The sequence below is a fragment of the Centruroides vittatus genome, unplaced genomic scaffold (genome assembly GCF_030686945.1).
Source record: "Centruroides vittatus isolate TY-2023 unplaced genomic scaffold, ASM3068694v2 contig_391, whole genome shotgun sequence".
NCBI lineage: Eukaryota > Metazoa > Arthropoda > Arachnida > Scorpiones > Buthidae > Centruroides > Centruroides vittatus.
The window spans coordinates 1,540,041-1,566,352 of record NW_027122207.1 but is presented as its reverse complement, the minus strand read 5'-3'; the positions used below and the strand labels follow the sequence as shown (position 1 = coordinate 1,566,352).

At 27.5% G+C, this 26,312-nt stretch overlaps 2 protein-coding genes across 7 annotated transcripts in view; both read right to left on the bottom strand.

Moving 5' to 3' along the window:
- Positions 1-19,705, bottom strand: part of LOC136975892 (hepatocyte growth factor receptor-like) — a 35,493-nt gene extending 15,788 nt beyond the window's left edge. Inside the window, exons 1-6 of one of the 6 annotated variants that reach the window (XM_067271049.1) lie at positions 19,528-19,705; positions 5,971-7,139; positions 4,920-5,099; positions 1,853-1,990; positions 1,062-1,229; positions 792-940 (exon numbers count right to left, since the gene is read on the bottom strand). In XM_067271049.1, coding sequence (XP_067127150.1) covers positions 792-940; positions 1,062-1,229; positions 1,853-1,990; positions 4,920-5,099; positions 5,971-7,068 — 1,733 coding nt within the window. In that variant the 5' untranslated portion in view covers positions 7,069-7,139; positions 19,528-19,705. Of the gene's footprint in view, positions 1-791; positions 941-1,061; positions 1,230-1,852; positions 1,991-4,919; positions 5,100-5,970; positions 7,140-8,497; positions 9,789-17,467; positions 17,796-18,391; positions 18,555-19,527 lie in introns of those variants that run through there. The other 5 variants (XM_067271051.1, XM_067271046.1, XM_067271047.1 and 2 more) reach the window with 5 other exon arrangements.
- A 5,244-nt stretch (positions 19,706-24,949) lies between these two features.
- Ifrd1 (Interferon-related developmental regulator 1) overlaps positions 24,950-26,312 on the bottom strand; it is a 70,037-nt gene continuing 68,674 nt past the window's right edge. The window contains exon 12 of the mRNA XM_067271066.1: positions 24,950-26,234. Coding sequence (XP_067127167.1) covers positions 26,151-26,234 — 84 coding nt within the window. The 3' untranslated portion in view covers positions 24,950-26,150. The remainder of the gene's footprint in view (positions 26,235-26,312) is intronic.

Here is a 26,312-nt window from a genome sequence, read left to right as displayed (position 1 = left end):
GATGCTTTATTTTACCTATGTATGTAAAATACTTTACTGATGTATGTTTATCAAGAGATTTTTGTATGTATGCCTACAACTTATAAACTTTTTGCACATTCTTTCCTTTTTAGTTTTTATTGGTTAAAATTATTTCGGATATTTTGGAATAACTTTTATTAAAACAATTATTACATATTATATAATAGTTATAATAATTAATAAAAACTGAATTTATGTAAAAGTGATCGTTTAAAGAATTGCAAACTCAAAATCTTTTTACCCGTTATATGTTTATTGTATGAAGATTAAAATAAATTTTTAATAATATTTATATTACAACTATTCGAAAACGATATGTAATGTTAAAACCATTCCACTAATAGCTTTAAATACTATACAGTATATTAAAATCGTTAATGAAAGAGAAACGATCTTAACATGTTTCAAAAGTAAAACTTTTATTAATTTATTGGATATCAAATAAAGAGAAAACAGTCGTTAAACACAGCATCTACTTTCTTTAATATTTAATTTTGATGTTAATCCATACTTTAAATCTTATTTTGTAAGTGTCCTATAACAGTTTAATAAACTATATTAATGTATTCGAATCCTACTTTTGCATATAAAAACAAATAATGGATATGTATTTAAATTCTAACCTGTGATATATGATAACAGACCTTTTATATTAAACTTAATTTAAATGTTAATAGTAGTCTAAACTTTCATATTAAACTCGCACTTATCTAATTTTTATATAAAATATGCTGATATTAAATTGGGATTAAAAATCGAAAAATACAAACCTTGTGTATTCCCAAGATACAATTTCACATGGAACACCAGCTACTGCTATATTTATATAGACATTAGCTTTACTTTGAGAAGTACTAAAATTATCGCCTTCGATAGTTATCAGTGTTCCACCTTGAATTGGGCCCATTAATGGAGAAACCTGTATTTAAGTAAAATTATCTGAGTTTTTACATAAGATTTTATATTAATATGTAATAAATATAGTTAATTATTATTTTTAAAATATTATATTAAAAAATATAAATAATGATTTAAATTACTTTGTCAATGAAAGGAGGACAAGTAGACGTGTTAATTGGTGGTGTTTCGCATTCGTCAACATGAGCGCAGTAAGAACCGCACCATCCGCAATGTAGAGGATCATCTGTACTAAGACACGAACCACATTTTGTATATACAGTGCAGGAACTAATGGGATATTTTACCACCTGAAATATTTTTTAAATTTGGAAATATATTTTAGCTAATCTATAATAATTATTATACGATAAATATAATTGAAGAAAGCTTTAATGAGTTTAACCTTAAATCTTACTTACACATATGCATAAAAAAATCATTGAAATTTTTTAAAACTCAGTGCTAATTTATATATTTATTTTCACTTATTTTCAATGTTAGTTGTAGCTTCAGTGTTTGTAGATACTTCACAAAATTATGACATTATTTCCCCATAAATTAGCTAATAAGTCTTTTCACAGTCAATTAATTTTGAAAATATGTATAAAATTATTGTAAATTATAATATTAGAAGTTATGTTATAGTGGAATTAAAAGCGATAAAATTTGAAGAAAAAAAAGAATTTTTAACTTTTGTAGATGTTTATTCCAATCTGTAAGATATGCCCCTAAAGCTATTATGAAAATTTTAGGTTTTTATTATAAACTATTTCGAGATATACATAAAAATATATGGGCAAACGAACAGATAAAATGCTAATATATTTTACTCTCTAAAAACTGTAGAAAAATACTATCACTGTTCAATTTCTGTAATATAGGCTATATTATTACTGTTATTTTTTATGTTTGATAAATATAAATAACAAACCTTATTTCCTACAAGTAAATAAATATTTTCATGTTTCTCATCAAATGCGTTGGATGGTTTAATTTCTTTGTCAAGTTGATCATCGTCTGCGAGAAGTATAGTAAAAAGTGGTTGATCTTTTCTTCTTTCTAATATTACCTATTAATGAAAAAATAAGAAGTTTAAAATTTTAGAATTATTTTTATGATATTTTGCAAAAATATTTTATTTTTTAAATGCAAACTCAATTTATTAACTTGACAATATTAAATAGTTGGAGTTTTGTCAATTAAACATTACATTAGAGTTAATTATAGAACTTATTTATGATTACAGTAACTATGTTCCCAGCATTTATTGCATAACATTAATTCGAAACATATGCCAGAAAAAAATTGCATATGTTTTGCTGCAATGAATCACACTATGCATCACCAGCAAATTTTTGTAGTATAGAAATTTAATGATTAATACATTTATCCAAATACACATTGTTGATTAGAATATATTAATATTCATTAGCAATTTTCTAAAAACTGTTTGCTATTCTGATGTTTGAAAATTTATCTAGATTTATACAACAATTGATGCTGAATAATTAAACAGTTTGATTAAGGTCTGTGGCTCGTGATAAGCCCTGCAGAACTGAAGCACCCCAGAGAAAAATAAAATCACCAAAGATTTAATACACGGTAATTACAAAAATTATTATACACAGTTAAAAATTAATGTTTTTATCAAAACTAGCGCCGATCAAAACAATGTATGAAATCAAAACTATTTGCGTGGGGATCTTCCTCCTGAGACAGCACCCCCACATTAGACAGCCACGAGCCGCCACTGATAAAGGCAATAGCTTATATTTATAAATTTGCATAAATAATAATTCAGATACCTGTAATCCTTAACGTAAATATTAAAATCTGAGATTAATAAAAAGTAAAAAGTTTTATGACTCATAAAGTAAACTCCCCGAAGGTCAAATTCTCAAAGTGTTTTTGTGCTTCCAAAAGTATAATTAACCCTACGATACTCTCGGACACAATAATTTGATATTAAAATATAAACAAAAATAATTATCATCGATGAGTTGTTATCAAATTACGAGATTTCAAAGAATAAATAAACAAAGATTTTATATACTTTATAAAGAACGTAATCTATTTCGTCGTATGTTGAAACTCATTTAATAACTAAAATACGCTTATTTATGTGGAATATACTATACAAATGCCAGCATTATAGGACAAGTTTAATGATTGTTAAAGCGTCCAGTGTTGGTTAAGTAGGCGATCAATATCAAGTAACATAAGGGTGGGGTGAGTTATGTGAGAACCCATCAAGCAACTAGTGTTTTTAAAACATAATAGACTTGTGAGATGATTACTGCCGACAGTTCCTTCTTGTTTTCCTTTTTCGTTTTTTATAAACTTAGTGAATGATATTGTGATATCAGTTTTTAAAGTTTCTTTCCTACATACTAAGAATTATCAATAAAAATAATTTATAGCTTAATCCTGTTTTAATGGCTTATTAAAACATAATCTAATCTGTTCATAAAATTAATTTTACAGATCATTAAAAGATAATCTGTCCGTCTGGACTATTTGAATTCATCTTAGAATATATTGGAAATAATTTATTAGAGTTTTGCAGTTTACATTGTTTAAAATATTTCTGATTGCAACAAATTAGAATTTAAAACAAGATATCTTTAACAAACTAAGTGATTGGAATCAGTGCCTTAACTAGCTTTTCATGTTCCCTGTGTAAGATTTTATTTTTGGCTCCATCTTTTTTTAGAAAATATATATATATAAAACAAATAGGATAGAAATGGTTTGTAACTTTTGAACTTTAACCAAAAACGTTACGGAATCAGCCCCCACCTGCAAAATTTAAAACTCGAATATAAAAATATAATACTGATAATTTTAACACCTCATTTTAGACCCCTTTTGTTTTAGACCCTGTGCTGGTGTAATCGTTGCACCTGTCTAGTTATGGCGCTGATTAGAATATTTTTATATTCTGCTCATTCATTTCAGTTGCCTTATTGGGTAATTGGTTTACACAGGACATCCTAAATATCGAAAATTATTATACAGTAATTCAAAATAACAGGAAATTAGAGTCACTTAATTTCTAATAAACAATAAATGTATGGTGAAACAAGATTCATATCAATCTGATGTTCTCGTTCTGTTGTAAAGATCTAATTTTATATGAATAGGAATTATTATTATGTAGTTTTCTTCTTATTTACTCCTTTATTTCAACAATATGTATGAATTTGAAATAAAATTGATCGAACGATTATAATAATTGAAAATCAGCTTAAGAGAAAATTGCTTGCTTCAACATGATAGTTCAATTATAAATATCGCCCCAATATTTTTAAATCATCAATCTCTTGAGGATTCGTTTTAATCTTAGGTTAGTGAAAGGTCAAGTGCTTCCATTGGTGAATCTGGTCTTCGTCTTTGGAGTCATTACTGTCATTGTGTTTATAGCCACCAACACATTCGACCAACTTGTACTAATAGCGTGGGCACAAAGGATGACAATTTTTCGCCCACTGAATGTCATAGCATCGTGTACCATGCATTGATTAAGTAGTCAGAAACGATCATGTCAGGCCCGGATGAATAAAATATGCAGGAAACTAATTCTCGCTGATGGATTCTCCGTCAGATGATACAGAACAGGACTTAAAAGGGTTATCTGTTTTTCTTTGCCATGACATTATGCTAAGAACAGAGTGAAGAATTGCAAATGATCTGAATTATCCAAAGGGAATTGGTAACATAATTAAATTCATTCCAGAATTATTATCCCTTGAGTTTTGGTTGATGGATTCCATTCATATTGAAACCTACTCCTTCCTTTTAAAAAAAACGAGGATGTAAAACAACATATGTTATGCATGATTAAATTTTTCAATAAATTCACACGCATCCAATTTTCCCAATTTTTTAAAAATAGATATATGGAATTTTATTTGCAATTATGTTATTAATAGTTCCTTTTATTAGTTACTAATATACTGTATTTTAAATTAAAATGATTATTAAAATATTAAAAACACCTTTATAACATAGCCATCATCAGAACCTAGAACCGCAACAGTTTCTTCTTTTTGTAAGGTGATAGCCAGAGATGTTACATGTTTATTAACATGAGTTCTAAATCCTCCAGGAATTGCTTCCATTCCTTCTATATAATGATTCAACTGTGATCCACAAAAATCGTCTTTAATATCTATATCCTGTAAAAATAATTTTCATAAGTAAAATAGTAAGTTTAAATTAAAAATTTTAACATTTTATTTATTTGGATTTTGTTAGGAAACTTAGAAGTATATTATTATTTGATTAACACTTTCATATTTTAAAAAATATATACAATTAATTAATAGGCTGTAGAAATTCGTCTCTGTACACATTATAGACGGATATAATAGAGGAAAAGAGAGGGAAGAGAAAGGTTAATGGATATATTAACCACCCAACTCGACTAATTTATGAGCCCACACATAGGAATAATGCATCTTCCGGACAACTTTTTGTCTTAACGGTCATGAGCTGTCGGGCAGTGTCAACAAAGCTCATAAATTGACTAGCACAACCCAAAGATAACATCTTAAACCAGAGAAAAGGTATTTTTTATGAGAGTTTTTTGTATCATCCAAGAATATTCTGAAATCAAAGCGTATTATCAGTTTTTCAATGTCATTTTATATTAAATACATTTCTTTGAATAACGATTAAATTTTAAATAAAAAAATACATCAATTTTGTTATTGAAAAATTGTTTGGTAAAAAGTTATATATATATAGTTACTTTAGAGAATTTGTTAAATAAAACAAAATATAAATTAAATTTTCTAATTTTGTCCTTGAGATGTTTTAAAAAAACATTTAAACATTTATGACAATCAACTGGGATTTTACAAGGAATTTTAACATAAATAATGTTATTATAAGAAAATATAACTTGCAAATAGGTCTACCGTAATTTTAATTTACTTCATTTTATTATTAAACCAAACTTTTCTTAGAATTAACGTCAATTCAGTTTTTAGTTTTATAGATACAAATGCTATAATATTTTATATAACAATGTTGAATTAGACTTACCTGTTTTTTGCAGTCGATATAATTACCAGTTATTACTTTTAACAAATGGGTTCTGGGTTCTCCTTTAAAACATTTTTCCACGGCGCTTTTGAAAAATCCGACGACTTGTGACATGGGAAACGAACAAATAACCGATCCTTTGTTTCTGTCAATCATATTCTCGTGATCACTAATAGTAGCAGCAAAAACTACAAAAAGGACATCTTTGGTTTGATTTAAATTCATTCTTTTCTTGAGAGATTTGCTGACATTTCCTAAATATGCAGTCGTAGCTAAATTATATTTATCCAATCCTTTATGACAACTTAAAGGAACTTCTGTATAGGAAAAAAATGCAGTATCTTTCTGACATACTCGAACCAACCTCGTTTCGTATCTTTGCGATTCCAAACTTACTTTTTGACGAGTTAAAAAGTAACTGTAACCTTCGTAACTAAAGCCGTAGACATAATTCACTATATATCTTTTCTTATACGATTGATGAAAATCAACTGATGTCGATCGTAACTCCGTATGATACGAATAAATGAAAGTAAAACTCTGCGTCGTATTTGGTGTAAAATTGATCGCTTTACTTGATACAGAAACCGGAGACTGATCTAAAGGTCTGTTATCGTATGTGGATGCGACGTAGAGAGAGTTAAGATCAAAAGGTCCCGGAGCAAAAAATGCTACGGTTGTATCGCGACTTGCCACATAACTTCGATTATCGTTAAAATCTCCGATCCATTTATATTTCACTATATCTGTCTCCAAATGTAATTTGCATCTTCCTCTGCAAGCCGTGCCACAACTCAATAGTAAATCAAATTTGGTGTGCTTGTACATTAGCAACACTGTAATGTCATTCCTTTCGTCGCTCGTTTGTTCTTGGCAGGGTCTGCCTTCCAACTTTTGTGTTTTCTCAAGATCCGAATTCAATTTATAAATCTCATTATTACCACTGACATACACTGAATCTTTATGAATGAGAAGCTTCGAAAACGACTCGCGTTTTTCACTTGTAAATGTTCTTCTAAGTTCTGCCGAACATAAATATAAGATTGGAAAAACGCTCAGGATGCAAATTAATTTCTTCATAGATATGTATAACTTCATAGCATTTATCTTTCTAGATTCAAATCACAATGCACAAATAAACGAGGAAAACTTTTCTTCATAAAATAATTCTGAAAATAATAAAAAAGGCGTAAGATTTAAAATTATAAACTTTTATGTAAACTTAAATTTGCGTTATGTGGAATATATCAACACAATAATAAAAGATACCTAATATAAACCTGAATAGATATCAGCCTAATTTAATGAATGAATTTCTTGAGAATATGTAAAATAAAAAAAAACAAAGAATTGTCTTAGTGCATAAGCGTTCTATTGAATCGATAGATTTTCCGTCTGTCTCTGTTGATTAGCGAACAATAACAAGTAACATCCAACGCTCGAACTTAGATGTCAAGAATATTAAAAAAAATGTCATTTTACAATATTGATATAACTAAGATCTCACGATATAAAATGATTTACGTCGATGAATATACAGTTCTATTTGTAAGGGACTGTAGTACGATAGTTATGTCAATAGTAATTGAATAACTCTGCGTGAAATTGATCTTGTTTACTTGAAACTGGACACTAAAAGGCGGTTTTACAGTAAATCCTTTTAAACGGTCGACTTCGAAAATAATTTTTAAATCGCTTTAAATTTCTAATAAGAGACCAAAATAAATGCAAATATTGGTTAATTAATATTTAAAATGCGATTATGTTATTTAAAACTTCTTAACTCATTCTAAGAAGTGGATTAAGTATTCTTCAGAAAAATATCTGGTAGCAATACAAATGAAATTATCCGAAAAAAGGAAAAAAAAATCGAGCTGCTCTATGTAAACAATGAAATTAATAATTCAAAATTTCGCAAAGCCGTACAGAATCAGTTAAAGTCGTATCCTATTTTGTGAATTTCGACCATGTAAAACTGGCACAAATAAAATAATTTTTATGTTATACCCTATATCACCAATTACTTTGCGCTGAAAGGACATCGGAGCTGCTGCTACACCCCATTCGTGTGATGACCGATAATACCAATTCTCCCAATTATCTGAATAAGTTGAAAGTGTTATAAGGGCATTCACTGCGAAACCGATGCTATCAATTTTCCAATTGCTAAGAAGGCTATTTACAGGTATTACGAAAAAGTTTTGACAGTTAGATTCAAACATTGTGGATATCTGCACGAAAAAGTTATTTAATTTTTCGTTATTTAAGTGATATAAATTTTAAATTGCGTACTCGTTAAGCAGTATAAAAATCACACAACGATCCTTAAAAAGTTTAAAATCAATTGACTTAAATTATAATATAAAATTTAAATAATAATTAAGAAAATTAATTTTAATACTATGTGTTTATTTATAATATAAAATGATCTAAAGATATACAATGTTAAAATAGCGACCGAATAAAAAATTTGAACCTGAAATATTTAGAAGCTAATTGTATTATTAAAAATATTATTGAGACTCACCACTTGTGTTCTGACTCACTACTTAATGAGCTATTCGATCGATTAATCAGCAGGAAGTACAATCCTCGCGAGGTACTATGGGTAGCCCCATATCCGTTAATCTTTAAGGAAGTCGCCGAAAATTCTAAGATTTTTAGTATTTCTCAGAGAACAAATCGCTCGGAGTTTCGATGAAAGTTTGAATTTTGTTTTGTTAGTTAGTTGTATAATAAAGATAAAACAGTACCGGCTCGGGCATCTATTGTCAATGAGCGTTTGATGCCCGATTTCAGTTTGTCAATTAGTCAAACTGGAGCCACGCGGTTACGACTCAGCAATTGCGACTAATTTTATCCTCGGATTAAGTTTCATCCCGGGCATCTTTCAATCACTAGTTGTCACTAGCACAAAGTATTAAGTTACTTAAATCCTAAGTAAAGTTCTACTGATACAAATATCAAAGAAGTTTAGTCGAATTTTCTGAATAACTTTACAGAACTTTGCTATTTGACGAAACTATTTTAAAAGAAGACGAGTCAATTAACAGACAAACGAAAACGGAAATGCTGTTAGGACGTTTTTTTTTACAGAATAACAAAGTAAAGAGAGTCAAAATACCCCTTCCCTACCTGAATGAGGTTCTTAAAGATGCAGGTGATCAGTTATTATTTTCGTAAATAATAATAACGAAACGTAAGCGATTCCTTAAGCGAATCGCTGCAACTAAACACACTTGACGGATGGAGATATGTTGAGCCGAGAGGCGCCTCGGTGCCTAACAGCATCGGCCGTCGGAGACATGACAATGAATGGCCTCTTTCAAGCTGTCTCTGATACACAGACATTAGTATTGTGAAGGTGTGGGTGAAAAAACATCAACTTTGCATTTCGCTGGTCTGTTTTTGACGTCAGCTACACCCTAACAAACCGGAGGGCAGTTGGACAGCATCACTGTCAACCTTGGCTGAGTTCGGAGTGTCTTAAAGAAACTCGCCCGGCGCCAGAAGGGATTGGCCCATCGCACCTTGGGACAGAAAAATAAGATCGCGACCGTATTAATTGCTTCCTTCGATAATTGGACCACTTCAAAACAGATTACGAAGCGACACGTTTCGGTAACGCTTTTCCTAATTATTATTTCTCGGATGACTTTTCAATTATATGAATGAAGAGTCAAGGAAACTTCTTCAATTTTCTTAAGAATAGCTTTTCTTACTCCCATTTTTATTTCATTGATATAAATTAATACCAAATATTTGAGTAATAAGCACCGAAACATCGAGATCAGATTTATTTTAAGTAAAATCAGATAACCACTTTTATGTTACGACAATTATATTACTAAATAGTTATAGTAGGTCTATATAATTTATGTTTACGTTCTTGTATTTGAATTATTACGTCAATAGAAAATATTCCTTTATAAATTTATAAAGCTAAAACGAAATAACATTATAAGATTAAATAGTAATATTTAATATAATAAACGTAATTAACTTAAATTTCACAATAGATTTTCACAATTGATTCATTAAACGAAAGAAATTGGAAAATTTTGACCAAACTTCGAAGAAAAAAAGCGGAAACGGAAAATGTTAAACGTACTGTACTGTACATTGTTGGCCTATTTAGAATTTCCTTACGGAAAATTCATTTATTTCTGTTTTGTCTCACTTCTTCCACCTTTTCTAAGAATACGGAATCTGATTTAAAAACATTTTAAAATTTATTCGACATTTTATTTATTTAAATAACTAAAATGCTTGCGAGTTATTTCTTCATAGCGTTAAATTACATTAGATTATATAAACTTTAATGCAACAGCTGATAGAAAATGATTAAGCATAATTTTTAATGTTTCTTTTATTACTATACTCCTTATCTATTTTTATTAGTAAAAATATTTTATTTTATTATAAATCTTTACTCAATATATAAATCGTGTGTTTTATTTCTTATTTACTTTATTTGTATTTTTCAGTTCTTTCCTAAAAATGATTTTTTATCTTAACGTAAATTACTGAATCTGTAGTTAAAATATCAGTGAAAAAATTTAGTATTTTATTAATAACAATCTACTGAATTTTTTAAAGTCTTTACGAGCGTCAAAAGTTTTTTCGTGGTGGAAGTTTTCTATCAAATAAAAATAAATTGAAACTATTTATAAAATTTTCAATTTATTAATTGATAACAAATATTATTTCTTAAAAAATAAATGGAAAAATCACTTCCTTTGTTTGCAGAATAGCTTTTCTAGAAGTTTTTCTATAGGGAAAAACCTTTGCTTCAGTCATATGACAGGATATTGAGATGCAATCTCTAATGCACTTTTTCTTTATGACTATCTTCAACACATACAACATTTCTTTAATTGAAAGTTAAAAATATTTTACTACTTATCCCATAATAAAACAAAAAAATAATTTTAATATTAATTTTTTCATGATAAGTGACAAGAATTGTTACTTTAAGAGAATATAAACTACTTTAGATACTTCTAAAGTACTTAAATGAAGTTGAATCAACCAGGATCTTTGAGTTGTTCGCAGATATTATTTTAAAAGAGAGAATACATTTATTAAATTAAATATGTGAACTTTTATTTCATTTAATTTTAATTCTAATTTATTGAAGTTTATTTATAGTAATAAGCTGAATTATGAGAAAGAAAAATACCAAAAAGAAATATTTCCCCTCTATGAAATACACAAAATTATTTTATTTTTCTGAAAGAGAAAATTTATAAAAATGCACATTTAAATGAAAATGTTTATGATTTTTCAACTAAATCCGAAGAAATTGCAGGTTTAGCATGATTTGGCATTTATTGTAATTGCAAGAAAATCAGTGATGCAAATTAATAATAATAGTAAAATAGCAGATATATAGTTGTATAAATTTAAAATGCTTTGTTAATTACGTTGAAATGCAAAAATGTCTTCTTAAGTCACAATTTTGATGTAAAAAATTGGTGCAACTAATATTTAAAAAATTCTAAATATTAAACTCCAAAGTTATATTATTTACAAAGTATATATATATTACAATTTTATCGATTATGAAGTAACTTAGTGGTAAGATTATATATAGTAAAGTTTCGAGCAATTAATAGCTATTTACAGAGTGAGCTTAAAACAACATTTCATACAGAAACATTTTGTTGTTGCAACTGTTCTAAGTGGTAACCGTCGTGGGAATATCTGAACACAACAATGCAAGCCATTGTAAGCAGTATAAGCGTGGGTGAACTTGGTCCAAAAATAGATTTGGTAACAAAACAACTCAAAAAAGTTTTTTGCGCAGAGATTATGAAATTGATAGAGTAGGCCTGTGCTCTGATTCAATGCTAAGTGACATTTCATCGTCATGAATAATTTCTGAGACTGCCACACGAAACTATTGAGTTACAAGTAGGCTACTTTTAATATATTTAACTCGGTAATATACGCAATTATATTTATATCCATCAAAATTACTTTGTATCAAAAATATGTCATATTCCAAATTGATCAAAAAGACATTTGGTGAACGCAGTGATAGGATTTTATGTAGGCTATACTTTATCATTGACACTGATAACAGATACAAAGAGACTGATGTTGCTATCATAAACATATTGATACTGATGACAAAATGAATATTTTTAGTGCGAAATTAATCACTAAAGATGTTGAAACTTAAATAATGAACGTATACAACGTATTTTAAACTATAGCAATATCGTTAATGATGCTGTACATAATAGGCAGCATCATTAGTGATATTGCTACGTGCTGATAAACGCATATTCGTTAAGAAATAATTATTTATAAAATGAATTCTCTAATCTGATAGAGTGTTTATTTCGACGAGGAATAGCCAATAGTTCAGAATCCGAAATTTAATGAGAACAATTGCGAACGATTACTATTAAAAAAACGCTATATCCTATTTCAATACGCAGTTATACGGGAAATGCAGAATTATGAATTAAAGGTAGGAAGAGAAATCAGCTAAAATTCCAACAGGCACATCCCCTATTTTTAGAAATGCAATATTACAACTTAAAGCTGCAACATTTATTAGCAAACAATGCCGAACTTCTCTCTACGAAATCAAATTATCTTTAGTTTGCTTTATAAGTAATTCAATAACATACAGAACTTATATATTTATCTTCTTCTGTTAGTTAATTAAGTCAAATTAATAATTATTTAACTAAAGCCACAGCTTCCGTCTTTATTATGTAATATAATTTTTATAGTTTTCTTTACAGATATTTCAATCCTTTTCTTTTTATATTCTAAGCATAAGTCTATACATTATGTTATTTGGATTTGGAGATTCGGCGAAATTAGTGAAATTATTAGACCAACTCGAGAGTAAAGAAAAGATTAATGAGAGTCCTAGTTAGGAGAATGAATGAAAACATCGTTTTGTAGATGGAACTCGGATATCGTAACTAGCCATCGGAGGTTACTAGTCAGCCTGACTGGCGGATAACCTCTGACCTATCATTTCGTTTATGAGGAAAGTTAGCATCATCACATATACCAAAATCACACTAACGCGATAATTAATTTATGATAGAATGAACTATACACGCACTCCAAATACACGCACTTGTGTATGGATTAATGTTTACTTTTATAATTGTTACATTGTTCCTATATCTATTATACTTCCTAATTTTTAAAAATTTAACTAATGATGAAAGCTGTTTTTTCTAATTTTCTAAAAAGAGCAATGTTCTTGCATTCTAATAATTATTTAATTTCACATTGCAGAACATTTTTCCTTATTGTTTGTATGCATATATTCTGTTTGATTATCCATAATTTATAGAAAGCGAATCGAATCATAGTTTTACAGTCATAGCCTTGGCTTTAATATCGCCTCAATTTTGATTTACAGTATTTAAGTTGGGTAATAAGAAGTTCGACCCTTGTCACTTCAAATCATTGACTACCTATTGTTCCTGAGTTTTCCCTTCAACGTTAATTCAGTTCATAATATTCGGCTCGCTTCGAATTGTGCTTGACTGTCAAGTCGGTATTGCTATCGATTCTTATGACTTTAGATAAATCTAAGCTGCCATTTTTTTTATTTACGCACGTAATAAAATATTAAAATCATTTATAGACAGAAGCTATATCTTTTCTGTTAATATATTATATAACTTGATTGAAACAGAAAATAATAATCAATAAAAATTATTTTCGTTTTATTATTATTAATTATAGATAGAAAACGGAAAATTAACTTTTTTTTTTTTTCTACACAGCTTGTTTTATATTTTATAAAGAGTTTCCATTATGGACCGCCATCTTTAACATGTAATAATTTGATACGTCGCAAAATGTTATGCAATGTTATAGCAGGATTATAAATTATTTTATACAGATTGATTGCTCTCTGCGGCCAATAATTCAGTAATTTAGAAATCTACGAACAACCACACGTACTGTAAGTTGTATATAAAACGATTAAGGTCAATTTTTCCTACGTTTCGTATTTCTGATTATTTAAACATTAACTTAAATGTAAAATATTTTCATATTATAAAATGAAATGATAAGCATTCTTGCGTAATATAAAATAAAAAAATATTATTTTTTTTTTATTTTATGAGAAACAATTGTACATAATTTGAATAGTTTTTTGTTTTATTATCGAATATGGAACCATTATTCCTCTTCCTTTTTAGAGAAAAAAGCTTAATATTAAAGAAACTAATTAACAAAAAGGATTTATATTCATGGATTTTGAAAAATAATCCAGATGAAAGAATCATTTATCTTTTATAAAATATTTTATTTTGATGTTAGGAGAAAGTAACTAATATTAGAAAAGGGTCTTTCTAAATATGAAAGTGATATTCAGCTTTTAATGAGAAAAAAGCATTATCATAAAAGTTAATGAGTAAATTAATTTTTCATAATGCATTAATATTTTTCACATTTTTGGTTTGTAAAATGTATAAAAACAATCTAAGTGTATTTATTTCAACAACAAATCATATGATCACCATAATCATGTTCTAAGAATATAGTTTCCTTGTCTGACTCAATCTTGTTTATTCATTTATATCTTTTGTCATAATCTTCGTAATGTACAAGCTTTATGGTCATGGAAGTTTAAATGAAATTATTCATTAAAAAGTACGTTTAGTGTTTTAACAAAATATTAAAAATATGTATGAAAATAAAGAAATATAATTTTAGAAAGACTAACATTAGATATAGGCCTACTGTTTATTAGAGATGGGTTCTAATCTCTAACGAATGATCGGATCCCACGAATCTTGGAGAAGATTCGAGATTTGCGCTTTTTTCATACGAATCTATCCATTTTTATTGTTTATTTAATTTCAATATAATTCGCAAATAAAACTAAACTATATTTTTATTTGATAATTTCTTACACGTCTTATAAGAGAAAATAATTTATTTCTTTAGAAATTATACAAAATTATATTCCTTTCTATTTTAGGCTATTATCGGGTCAACATTTACTATTTTTTTCGACTAAAATCCTTCTAATAGAGTTATTTTTAACGGTTCCTTCAGTTAATCGTTTTATACAAAGTGCAGAGATACGATTGTTTATTGATTCATATTTATCTATTCGCTCCGACCTTCTGTTTCTCATATCATTCTCTGTCCTCATGACATAAGCGTAGGTCCTGTAAATTGACAGGCCAAGTGGAGCTGTCTGGATACGCTAATCTCTAACTTTAACCATCGATCACTTAAACCAACTACCAAAAACAAAATTCTGGTTCCGGATATCAAAACATTCCATTTTGAATCCATTTACCACGTTACATTTCCCCATTATTAGATTTATCTTTTTCTTTTTTTATATAGGTCTATCGCGTGTTATAAATACATTTTTCTATAAAGGTTCAAGTAGAAACGTTAGATGTGAACGTGCTTGGAACAGGAATGTCTCTTAAATACAGAAACCGAATTTAAAAATTGCCAGGTTTTATAGTTATCAGATGATCCTAAAGTGGTATAATACATTAAAAGTTTCAGATATCCAAGTAAGTTTACTTGTGCTACTGATAGTTTATCGCGTATATTCTAACTTCCGATCAATTACCGCCCGTTATTTCCCGGATGCTTACGCCCCGAAGAACAAAATACAGCATTTCTAAAGAGAAATTGCCTAATTTTTCACGAAATTACATAGTAAATTTACTATCAATTGATATTTTCGCTATTTAAAGAGGAGAACAACCAATTGTTCAATCATAAATGTAAGTTAATTTTCTCAAGGCGGAAAATTTGAAGTATGTGAAGGAAGAGGCCTCATCCGGTGACTTTGCCTAAGGCTTTCTATTAAAAATTCTCAAATGCTTTATTGAAAACAAATTCAATTAATGCCTTTTATACACAAAATACATATCTAGTTAGATCATTAACAGAAAAAAAGTAATTGGTATTTATCACAGAAATCTTTATTTTAATCTTTGTAAATATTATTTTTAATAAGTTATATCACGGAAAGAATATATTGCAGTATACATATGTTTATTTAGATAAATAGCGTTTAATTTCCTTAACATATTTTGCGGTAAATGTAAAGAAATTATGTAAAAACTTACTTTGAAAATTATTTTGAATTCGGCAACGTAATAATGTATAAAGATTTTTTTCGATTTTTAAAAAGAATTATTAAAATAACTTTTTTAATTGTAGAGAAAATTTAATTATAATTAATATTAATTAAAATTAAATATTTATAATAAATTTTGAAATAATTTTTCTATGTGATATATAGTATTTATTACAGTAAAAAAAAAAAAACATATTAAACAATCATTTAAATGTAAATATAATAAGAAATTTTATGAATTAAGAATATTCGATAAATCAGAATTTTTCGTGATTTATTGCTATTTTATTACGATATAAATACTATTACTAATGTAACAGTATTGATAATAATATTTATAATGTTAATAAAATATATAATATGTTAGACCACTGATTTAATTCTCCATGATCGAAATTAAGAATTATACTTTTACTTTCATAAATATATATTATAAAGATTATTATTTGGTTACAATATTCATGTAATAAATATGACAATATCAAAAATTTTGTTCGTTACTTTCAAACACCCAAAGTAATAAACTAACGTAAGAAATTACATTTATTATATACTTATGTAGGCTATGTAAGGAAGTTCTACAGAACTTTACCATTTTTTAATTAAAATTTTTTCATTGATAACATATTGGTCGACATAAAAACAATATTTACATCTTTATAGGTTCGTTATAATAAGTAAATTGCGAAGGACATCCTTATTTCAGATCATCGATTTCCTTTTTGAAAATAAACGAAGAGATTAAACATATAAACGATATCTCTGATTATAATCTACTTGAAATAATATCAATATATTTGTTCGTGTTTATTTTAACTGGAATATAATCACTATTTTAATAATTATCAATATAAAAGATTATGATAAAATATTTAAATGTTTTATAGAATATTAGTTTATCAGTTCAGTTAGTTTTAACGTATTATTTTATTTCCCCGGCTGTAATATATAACAGAGGTCAAAAAATGACCCCTGAAAATTTTTACATTTTTCAATTCGGGGGACTTTAATCGTCGAGAAATGAAAATAAAAGTTGAAGTGTTTTTGTTGAATTATTATTTTTAATTCTTTCAGAAATTTGCGCAATAATAGATTTATTTTTGAAAATAGTTAATTAAGATGAAGGTAAAATGATTAAGAAATCGATAAATAACCATAAACAGAAAACAAAAACTGAAAAATAAAGAGAAATTCCCAGCTTTGAAATTTGAATTAATAATTTACTTTTTTTAGGTTTCTTTGTACTAAAATTTTTATATGAAAGAAGGGGAAACTATTAATTACTTCCAATTCAAATTTTATGTAAAAAAATGCTATATATTTTTTCTTAAGTTAGTTAAAATAATTGTATTTTATAGTTAGATACTTTAAAATTCGAAAAGACCTTACCTATCGCCGTACCTTGACAGCCGGATTCGTTACTTCGACCGGAAGTGAGGTCGTTTCAAAAACAAATTCAGTAAATTTTTTTATTAATTTATTATTACTATTTTCTTAATTGAAAACTTTAGTTTTAAAATATCGTGGAGTAAAATAGCGCAATATTAAAGAGCCGCAAAAAGTCGAGTGAGTTCTACAAACAGTTCATAGAAATTTTCACCTGTTGAGTCATTGCGCAACGCCATCTGCCACCAACCTCGAGTACTACGCTTGGATTACAAAATCGAATATGACATCATCAAAACCTGTTCTTATTTACCGAATGTAGATAAAAATTACGAATAAAAATGATATTTTCGTCAGAAAAGATTTGAAAATCGATTATTCCTAAGAAGTATTTTATATTAAACCGAAAATTAACTTATTCGTTAATATTTCGTAACATTTTCTTTAATAACAGCAACCGGAAAATGAAGTTATTTTAAGTATTAAAAATAGTCAAGAGAGAGAGATCTTTCGCAATTCTTTTTAAATATGTCGAATTAATGACGAGTTCAAGTATTCAACTGGAGCAATTTTGCTTTTAACTGTTATTTAAGGTGGAGGAAAAATACTTGCGCGCCTACGCAAAATTCATTTCTGTTTTCTACATCAATGACTAACCGGTATTCTCCCTCGACACGCACAAAACGTAGTATCTGATCTATCGGTTTACTATGTAAAATATAAATTTATTTACAGTTTTAATTAAAACTATGCCTACATCTACATTAATATAAAAGAATAATTTAATAAATTATGACTTACGTGTTAGTTTTACTTGGATAAAGATACGTTTTATCATATTCGGCAACGTTCGAAAAAGTAATGATAGTAATGTTTTAAGTACTGTATAGATAATTTTTATCATTTACCTATTAAAAATGTACCAACCTTTAAAATAAGAAAATAGCTATGATTCATTTACTACAAGGACTCCCGTGAATCATGTTTATGCAATCGAATCTATGTGATCTTTCCAGACAGAAGATAACTTAAATCGAGATGAATGAGTTTTTAGTGTTTCCGGTCTTGTACTATTAAAAAAAATTATCACAAAGCGAGTAAAATTATAGAGAATAGACAAAACTTCTAGACTGAATGAACTTTGTTACTATTAAAACCTTTGAAATCTTTACGTGTAACCAGCCAATTGTATTATTATTTTGTACTTCGACTCGTGAGTTTTGTATTTTGTATTATGTATTTAATCTGAATTATTTATAATTGATTTAAAAACGCCACTTTGCATATTTATAAGTATTATAAAAAATATTTTACGTGACAATGTGATGGTGTAGTCTATATAATTGAGATTTATCAATTTAAAAAATACGATTATAAATAAAAATATGTACAGTATATTTAAAAAATAATATTTAAAAATCAACGATTAAAAAAGAAATTAAAAATAATTTTATAGTTTTCCTTTTTATTTTAATATAGTCGAAATGACTAAAATAGTATTAAAAACCGCAAAAAAAGTTTTATTTTGATATAAAAAATATGAGAATTAATATTTGTTTATTGTTTTTAGGAATATAAACGTATCTGTGGGTGCTTAAATAATGTATAATAAAAGAAAATACATTATTTCCTTTATAAAAGTTATTGATTAGAATAGAAATTGGTAACCATCAGAAATGCTTATCAATAATAAATGCATATTTAGTTTAAAAAAGTGTAGTGTATGTAGCGAATATTAATGTTAAAATAATAAAGAATTTTTTTATTTTGTTTTATAAAAAAGACCGGATGCGAATGATAAATAGAAAAAGTTATTGAAGTAAAATAAAAATATAAATAAATAATCGTAAGAGATAAATATATAAATATATTTATTATATATTAAATTATATATTATATTATATTTATTAAATAGTAAAATTAATTTTTATTATTACTTTTCAAATTTGAAAAATATATAATTTCATCGTTACTACAAAATATGAAAATGGCATACACGTAGCCTACGTGCGTTTATATATATATAAAAATCAAAATTACTACTGTACATTAGTTATACCGACCTTGTGGTTTCTTGTTGGTAACGGTTGTTGTGTTATCAAACCACTTAAGACGCTCTACTTGGTTTTTCTCCTTAATTAAAAATCGATCTAAAGAGAAAAATCATAGGAAATTCCCACAGAGTCTGATGACACAACTAAAAATGTTATTCGATTACGAAGTTTAAAAGAAATACACATTCATTTAATATTAGATCTATCTAAACGCTATATGACATTAAAAGAAAATGATATTAAATATAGGAAAAAATTCATTATTTTAAGGAAGGGAAAAGGAAAAAATCCTTTTAAAAATAATCGAATTCGGATATACTGGTAGAAAACGTTTCCTCGCTGTTAAACGTGGAATGATTTAATACACTCTACTTATATAAAATACTTAGCTTAAAATCGTCGATTAAAGAAATAAATAAAATAAAATAATAAAAGAAACGGCGGAACGGGTAATCTAAGAATAGTCGCGAAATTTTTCAACAGGTAGACGATGCCCGTGGGACCAGCTAACGAAGCGAGTGTGGGGCAAAGCCACAATACAAATAAATATGAATTTTTTGAAATTCCATTACAGTATTTTGTGGAACTTAAAAGTAAAAGAGTACTGTACTATGAATGAAATAAAACATTTAATTCATGAATATTTTTTTTACTTCTTATCTCATACGTTTATTAAATGTGAAAATGGAACTTTTATGAAATTATATTGTTTCTGCTCCACTGGTGTCCAAACTTTTTGATTTGCAAGCCAAATTGCGCATAAGGCGTAGATAGGCGAGCCACAAATATTTTGTATATTTCATATATAATAAAAGTAAGCCAATTTTTATAATTTATAAGTGATGTGTCAAATATGTTTGCTGGCCTGATTTAGTCTGGGGGCAGCATTGTTAAAAATCGACGCTTTATTATTAAAAGCTTATAATGTATCGCATCTATTTACTAAATTATATATGAACAACACTTTGACTAAAACAAAACAAAATTTTTATTTTTTTAAAATAACTTTTCTGAGCTTTAAATATTTTAATTTATAATATATGTATATTTTGTTTTAGTTTTTTTCAAATTGTGTTGTAACATCTCATGATAAATAAAGATTAGATAAAACGGAATTTGATACTCAAGAGTCAATTAAATATTTTAAAAACATTATCTTTAATAATGTATTTGCTAACAGTTTTTATTTAAAAAGTGTAGAGAATCAAGATGTTATTGATAGAAAAATTTCATTTTTTAAAATAAATTAATGTTATTAACCAAAGAAAACAATTTTGCGAGACACTAATACACGATACAGTAGGTATTATAAAGAGCCATAATTTTGCCTATTACGAGCCAGTCCGGTCCACAATGGTATCAGAACGATTAATTAATTAATCAACACTAAATACTAGACTTGGTTAGTTAAAGCAGGGCATGAGACGAAGGAAGCAGTTTCGATTTGAATTACTCATAAATAATCACCAGAAACCAGATCGAATACAATCTTGAATCTCGCGAGAGTAGAAGAATCTCAAAGCTCTAAGAAATACCGATAATGTTATTTTACGTTGTATTTATTCGTAAAAAATATTTATGCCATACTTATGAATAACGCCAATTTATGTGGGTCCATCTCATAATTTTATCTCACGGAATAATTTATTTCTTATCTTAGAATCATCTGTGTGGTAGCGTACTTCAACACATCGTCTAGTAATTTGGTTTATTGAAGAATTCGGCAAATAAATATCTCCGCATGAAACTGAATACCTATTATTTACTGCGTTAGCCTAAACTGTATTGTATCTAAATATTCTCTTCTATTGGGTATTACATAAACTACTGATTTGTTGATCTGTAAAAATACGCTCGTCGTAGCAATGTTACTCATTTGTCAAAACTATTTTTAAGTCTATTTTATTGAATAAAACTACACGAATAACGAACGTGATTTATTTAAATGCAATTTCATAACATACTAAGCTGCAATATGCGCATGGTAATGATAACAAGTTTACAAAGTAAAGGATAAACTAAGTTTACAGTTTATTAATAAGTAATGTAATAATTCAAAGTTTAATCAATTTAATTTCCAGACATTAATTCTATTCGAGTCAACAGCTATCGTCTAAAATTCCTTCCTCTGCCTACGCGATATTTGAACATTCCAGCTTATCTAGCTTCACTTCAAAATCCTTGTAACTTTATTCCACACAAAAGACAATTCTCCGAAAGAATGATCAGCTCGAAAACAATCCGTTTCGTATCGTTCTGCTCTCTCAGAACTTTCACGAAAACTTTGTTAAGAACAGCCAACTGCTTTTGTCTTTATTTTCGAATAATTTGGAAACGTTATTGAATTTTCAATTGATTTTTCTCGTTTTTCGACCCTTTCTGCCGTGCGCACAAAAGAGCTTCTTTTTTTCTAACAAGCCCATCGTGGGTTCGGGTCAGGCAGGTGTGAGAAATGGGGCCCGACATATCCGGAAGAACCATCCCGAAAAATTTCTGGGGTTTTCGATCCGTTCGGATTTGTTTCCTGGTCCTCCCTAATAGTAGACTGATATCTTAACTACTTGGGTAAAATCACTGACCATCTTTTTTAAAATTCTGATAAAAAGTGAAAATCTCCGATAGAGACCAGGAAGAAACTTTTGACTAATTTACTAAACGATTTAAAGAACACTCAATTTACAATTAAACTCAAACGGTAGCCGTTTGCAAGACAAGACTGTTTTACTGTTTTTTCGAATTCCAATACTGTCTACAGTTGACCTTCTGAGTCCCCTCTCCCTTATTTTCGGATACACACCCGCAACAAAAATGGCACTCTCAGGCCACACTCACCATCATGTATAGTACAATAATGCATTTTCGCTATCCTCTCATACTTAAAATTGTGTATGTGATTAATGGACGGCCCCAAAAAGTTGGACCATACTAATTAATAGTAAATTATAAATATTAGTGAATAAACACAATAAAATGAACATACTGTCTCTACTTTTTTTGATATTCGCACAAATTGCGTGTATGTATGAATTAGAACGAATAATAGAAAACAGAAAAATATCAATGTCATAACTAACAATGAAACCACAACTCTATCTTCATCACCATTAAGTATTAATTTGATAAAATACCCAATCATAAAAAAAAATTAACTTCTTTTATGGAAAACATTTATCAGACTTAGTAATATGCTGACTCGTAAAATCTCTAATAGTCTACATCGTACAGGGTAAACCTAAACGTACGATATACTGCTTGGACATAGTAGACCTCACAATAATTCATCAAAGGAAAAAGTAGAAACCAAGAAAGCCTTTATAACAGACCCATCAGTTTCAGTCAGCCCCACAATGGGACTAACCAGACGATAAGGACTCAACATATCTAAACAGTACTAATCCAGATTCGAACCCGGGGTCTCTCAAAGCAGCTCAGCTGCTTTGGCAATTCAGTAACTACTCGTTCTGAAACAAAATTTCAACTTAAACTATTCATTAAAATTGCATAATATTGATACAAACATTTTACAACGTAGAATATGAGTTTCAAAATTTATATTTATTATTAAGCATTTTTATATAAGGATTCGAAAATGTTTTTGTTTTAAAACATGTGCCCTTTAATATGTAAAAATTAAAATATTTGAAAATTGCCCACATATTTTAAGGACGTTGAATACTTGGTTGGGTCATCAATGCCATTATCATATATTATTGTACGTGGACCAACTTGTCCAATATAAGCGAGCCCAATCGCACGGGAATTGGCATACATTTAAAGAATGGGAAACCTCTTAAGCAGAATTAATCGTGAAAAATTACGACCGTATCGTATTCGAATTGGAACCTTCACAAGACTTAAAAAGTATTAAATGCTTAAAGATCCTAATTATATAACAATGTCAGATTAGCGCAAAATCAAGGATTAATTTTTCTCTCTAAATCATAAATTAAACGTAACAATTAATTATCTTAACCAGGAATGAGTAACCTTTTCTTCATAAGGGCCACATTTAAAACTTTTGAACTAACGCGGGCCGCACACAAGAGTTCCGCAACAATTCATTGCGGGAAAAATTGTAGAAAATAACGATAGAATTTTTGCTGCATACTTCCTTGGAAAATTTAATATTAATATTTCGTGCAACACAGGCCGTGCGTTTCCCGCAATGATTTAAACAGTCGTTATTCTTAGTGATACGCATATCATATTTATATTACAGACCATTTGTCAAAAACACCATTTATATAAGGCTGTTTATATGCAGACTGATAGTGTCAGACCGTATGTAGAGTTAAAATTTATCATACGACCTAGTCTATTTATAGATGAGAATATTCCTATCATTACTAAAACATTACCTTTTTAAATTACGAATACGAAAACGAAATACAATTTTGTTCTTATATAAAAGTAAACAAACAACTATTCAAGAATATTTACTTTTTGTATTTTCAATATACAGTAGAGCGTCGATAAGTGGAATGATTTTCAGTCGGACTGTGTCGTGCTGAATCGAATGTTTTTGATACTAAATTTACTTCTAAAGTATAATTTTCATGTTTTTTATATTCTTTAATATATTTATTTTGTTTGTACAAAATGCAGAAATAATTTTTAACGATACGATAGCCTCGATGATTATTATAAAAATTTTCGTTAGGCTTAAAATCGACGAAAATTCAACACGAAGCGACACGCAACGGAGAAAAATTTGAACATCGGACAGGTTAATGTATTTTTCGTACAAAGTCGGAAACTGAAACAAATCATTAACTGGAAGGACCCCAGTCCCCAATTGGTTCCACTTATCGACGCTCTACTGTATTCATATTTATTTATTTTGATCATTAAAGCTGATAAGAATTATAACTAAACACCTTAAAAATTAGAAATACTACTACTGAAATAAAGCATCCTATTATGTCTGACTATAAATTTTTCTTTCAATTGTCTACTTTTAAAAGTACTGTTTTGAAAAAAGTAATTACACAACCAAAGTTTATAATATGAAATAAAGCATGAGAAGAATCCAACTAAATATTTCATCCAATAAATGATGTGCTGGTATCAATTTTTCAAAGTTTTATAAAATCTATAATAGCAATTATCTAATTAAATAATATAATAAAATAATGCAAATCAACTATTTGATTAATAACACGCACACAAATAAATTAATGAATGTTTTTTGATACAAAAATATCATCTAAACTTAAAACTAAGTAAAAAATTTTTATTTTTCTATAATACTGCTACTTAATTAAGAAATGATCGAAAGTATTATAAATATTGATTATTAGAAATATATTTATTAATCCTAACAAAAATAACAATTATAAATTCATCGCTTTTTATATTTAAACAATTTTTCCATAAAAAAAGAGAATTAATAAATTTTATTTTCAAATTATATACAAATCAAATTCAACTATTCTATAAAAAAGTAAATTTTATTAAAATGAAAGTTTATTTTACAAACTGTAGTTTTATTAAATCCCAAGAAAAAAACAAGAAAAACTTATTTACTACAATCAGAACTACAGAATTTTATTTCAACATTATCATCAATTATTATACAAGTTATTTCAGTGTGTCAACAAATGGCTAAATCACTAGCTTATATAGGCACCTGTTTTCATAAAATCTTCAATCTTTCAACCACTTTATTTGATACACACTCAGATGACTTGTACTTTGATAAGAATACCCAACCACCACCAGATATTGATAAATACAATTTCAAAATGGAAAAAAAAATTATAAGAATTCCAAATTAATATCCTCTGTAATTAATTATATGATAAAAAAGCTTGCTTATATAATCATTTAAAACAATATATTTGACCATTAAAGTCTGCGTAATAATTATATAATTATTTTTACAATATCTTCCAAAATAAATAAATTACTATTTTTTGACCTATTAATATTTTTAGTATTAGTTACTTAGTTAAAATATACTTATATAATTATTTAAAACAGTATATCTGACTATTAGTCAATATAATAATTATATAATTATTTTATATTATTTTCCAAAATAAATAAATACAATTTCTTTTACCTATTAAATTTCTCATAACTTAAATACATACAATATAATTATTTAAATTTATATGATACATAAAAATTAGGAAGCACAATTTTTATCCCAGTTATCAATTTCAAAATAGACCAAATTTACAAATTTAATTACATAAGTTTATTATAAGTTGGAATCACATTTTCTTAAATATACATAAGAATATAACACCATTTGTTGGCATTGACAGTGCAGTGAGAAAATAATTTTATAATTTTAAACATTATTACATTTAGTCTATTAAACAAGTTGTCATTACAATGTAAAAATGGACTGATTTAAAAAAATAAAAACAATTATATTTTAATTATTTTTAATTAATCACATATTCTGTAATAAGACTTCAAAAAATGTCTATATAAGAATTTTTAAATACTTTTTACAATTTTATAATCATTGTATTGCACTGTCGATGTATTTTTCAACAGTATATTAAATTTATCAAGAAATTGTAAACATTAAAATAATGAAAAATTGTCATAACTGCAAAAGTTAAAACCAATCTATTATAACAAAGTTAATTATTCATCTTAATTTATCTAAATTATCATCAACGTATAACATCAGCTCTTTTATCTCTTAATTTTCCACGAGTCCTTGTTCTAGCTTTGCATGCGGCTGCATTTGCAACATTCTGTTAAATATATAAATTTGAATTTATGAAAAGTTAAATAACTTAATACCATCAAAGGAATTAATTTTATGTTAATAG